General features: G+C 40.2%; 1 protein-coding gene across 1 annotated transcript; it reads left to right on the top strand.

The window, feature by feature from the left end:
* Positions 1–294: 294 nt before the first annotated feature.
* On the top strand, positions 295–1,026 carry SARC_15891 (hypothetical protein; the record flags this gene model as incomplete). Its single annotated transcript, XM_014289997.1, has 2 exons — positions 295–452; positions 775–1,026. Coding segments are annotated over exons 1-2 (389 nt in total), but the record flags the coding sequence as incomplete, so codon positions are not given.
* Between the last annotated feature and the right edge of the window lie 310 nt (positions 1,027–1,336).

Below are 1,336 nucleotides of genomic sequence, written 5' to 3' on the forward strand. Positions count from 1 at the left end.
ATCTCCCCTTTTGATCGCGTGTTTTGAGTTCTGTGAAAGATACATCTTATCCGTAGAGCTCAGAGACGCTCACTTTCCGCTACGATCTGTGTGGGTTGACCAAATTGAATGTCCCGTCCGGCCCCTTTTGGGGCATAAAGTGCCGTTCTCAATCATTCTGACGGCTCTAGTTCTGCCACAGCCGTACCTGGCACACAATAACCTCTGCATTGTATGCGATTGGCTTAAGTGGCTGACGTATACGACCCCTTTCTCTGCCCTGTCCTGTCTTGTCCTGTCCTGTTTACTTTTGTACAGGACTTGTTCCTGAGTTTTATGAAGGACCTACTGCACCCGTGGATTAACCAGACCAACACCATCTGCACCACATCGAGCGGTGAGTTGCTGCGACTAGCCAGGGCAGGAGATGCGGACGCCATCAATGTCATCATCACACTACTGGAACTACTGAGGTATGAAACTAATCTATTAATAGAACAATATATATATTTATATATGTATACATGCATATATATATATATATATATATATATGTATTTATGTACGCATGTATGTATGTATGTATGTATTTATGTATAGATGTATAGATGTATATGTATATGTATATGTATATGTATGTATGTATATATAAATATATATTTATATATATATAAAAATATATATATATATGCTACAGTACACTACCAGAGCGTGACCATTGGCCATGGGTCATCCCACACCCCACCACAATAGTTCTTCTATCATACTTTATATTCACATTCACATACACCGCAGGGGTGTGATCGACGGAGCTTCCTCGTCCACTGCCACAGTGATATACCTCAACCTACAGCGACTTCTCGACCCCATCAACAAGCTGCTAAGAGCGTACCAGCACTATCCCGATGTAGTGGCGTGTGTGCTGGAGCTATATTGCAGTCTGGTGGATCGCATGATCAATCATCTGTCAGAGCAACACGTGGGCACCCTCTACACTGCCTGTGTGTCGCTTATTAAGACGTACTCGGCCGTGTTCAGTGGTAAGGGGTGTGTGTTGTGTGGTATAGTATGGTACTGTGGCGTTGGTTTTAGTGGTGGATGGTGTGATTTGTGCAGTGCTTTTGTTCTGTAGCTACAATACGAAAAGAAAGTATGATTTCTACGCTATATGGTCATTCTGACTATATATATATCTATATATATATATATATATATATATATATAATATATATATATATGCGTGTGTGTGTGTGTGTGTGTTGTGTGTGTATGTGTGTATGTATGTATGTATGTATGTATGTATGTATTTATGTATGTATTGTATGTATGTAGGTATGTATGTATGTATGTATGTATG

Source organism: Sphaeroforma arctica (assembly GCF_001186125.1).
Source record: "Sphaeroforma arctica JP610 unplaced genomic scaffold supercont1.6932, whole genome shotgun sequence".
Classification (NCBI taxonomy): Eukaryota; class Ichthyosporea; order Ichthyophonida; genus Sphaeroforma; species Sphaeroforma arctica.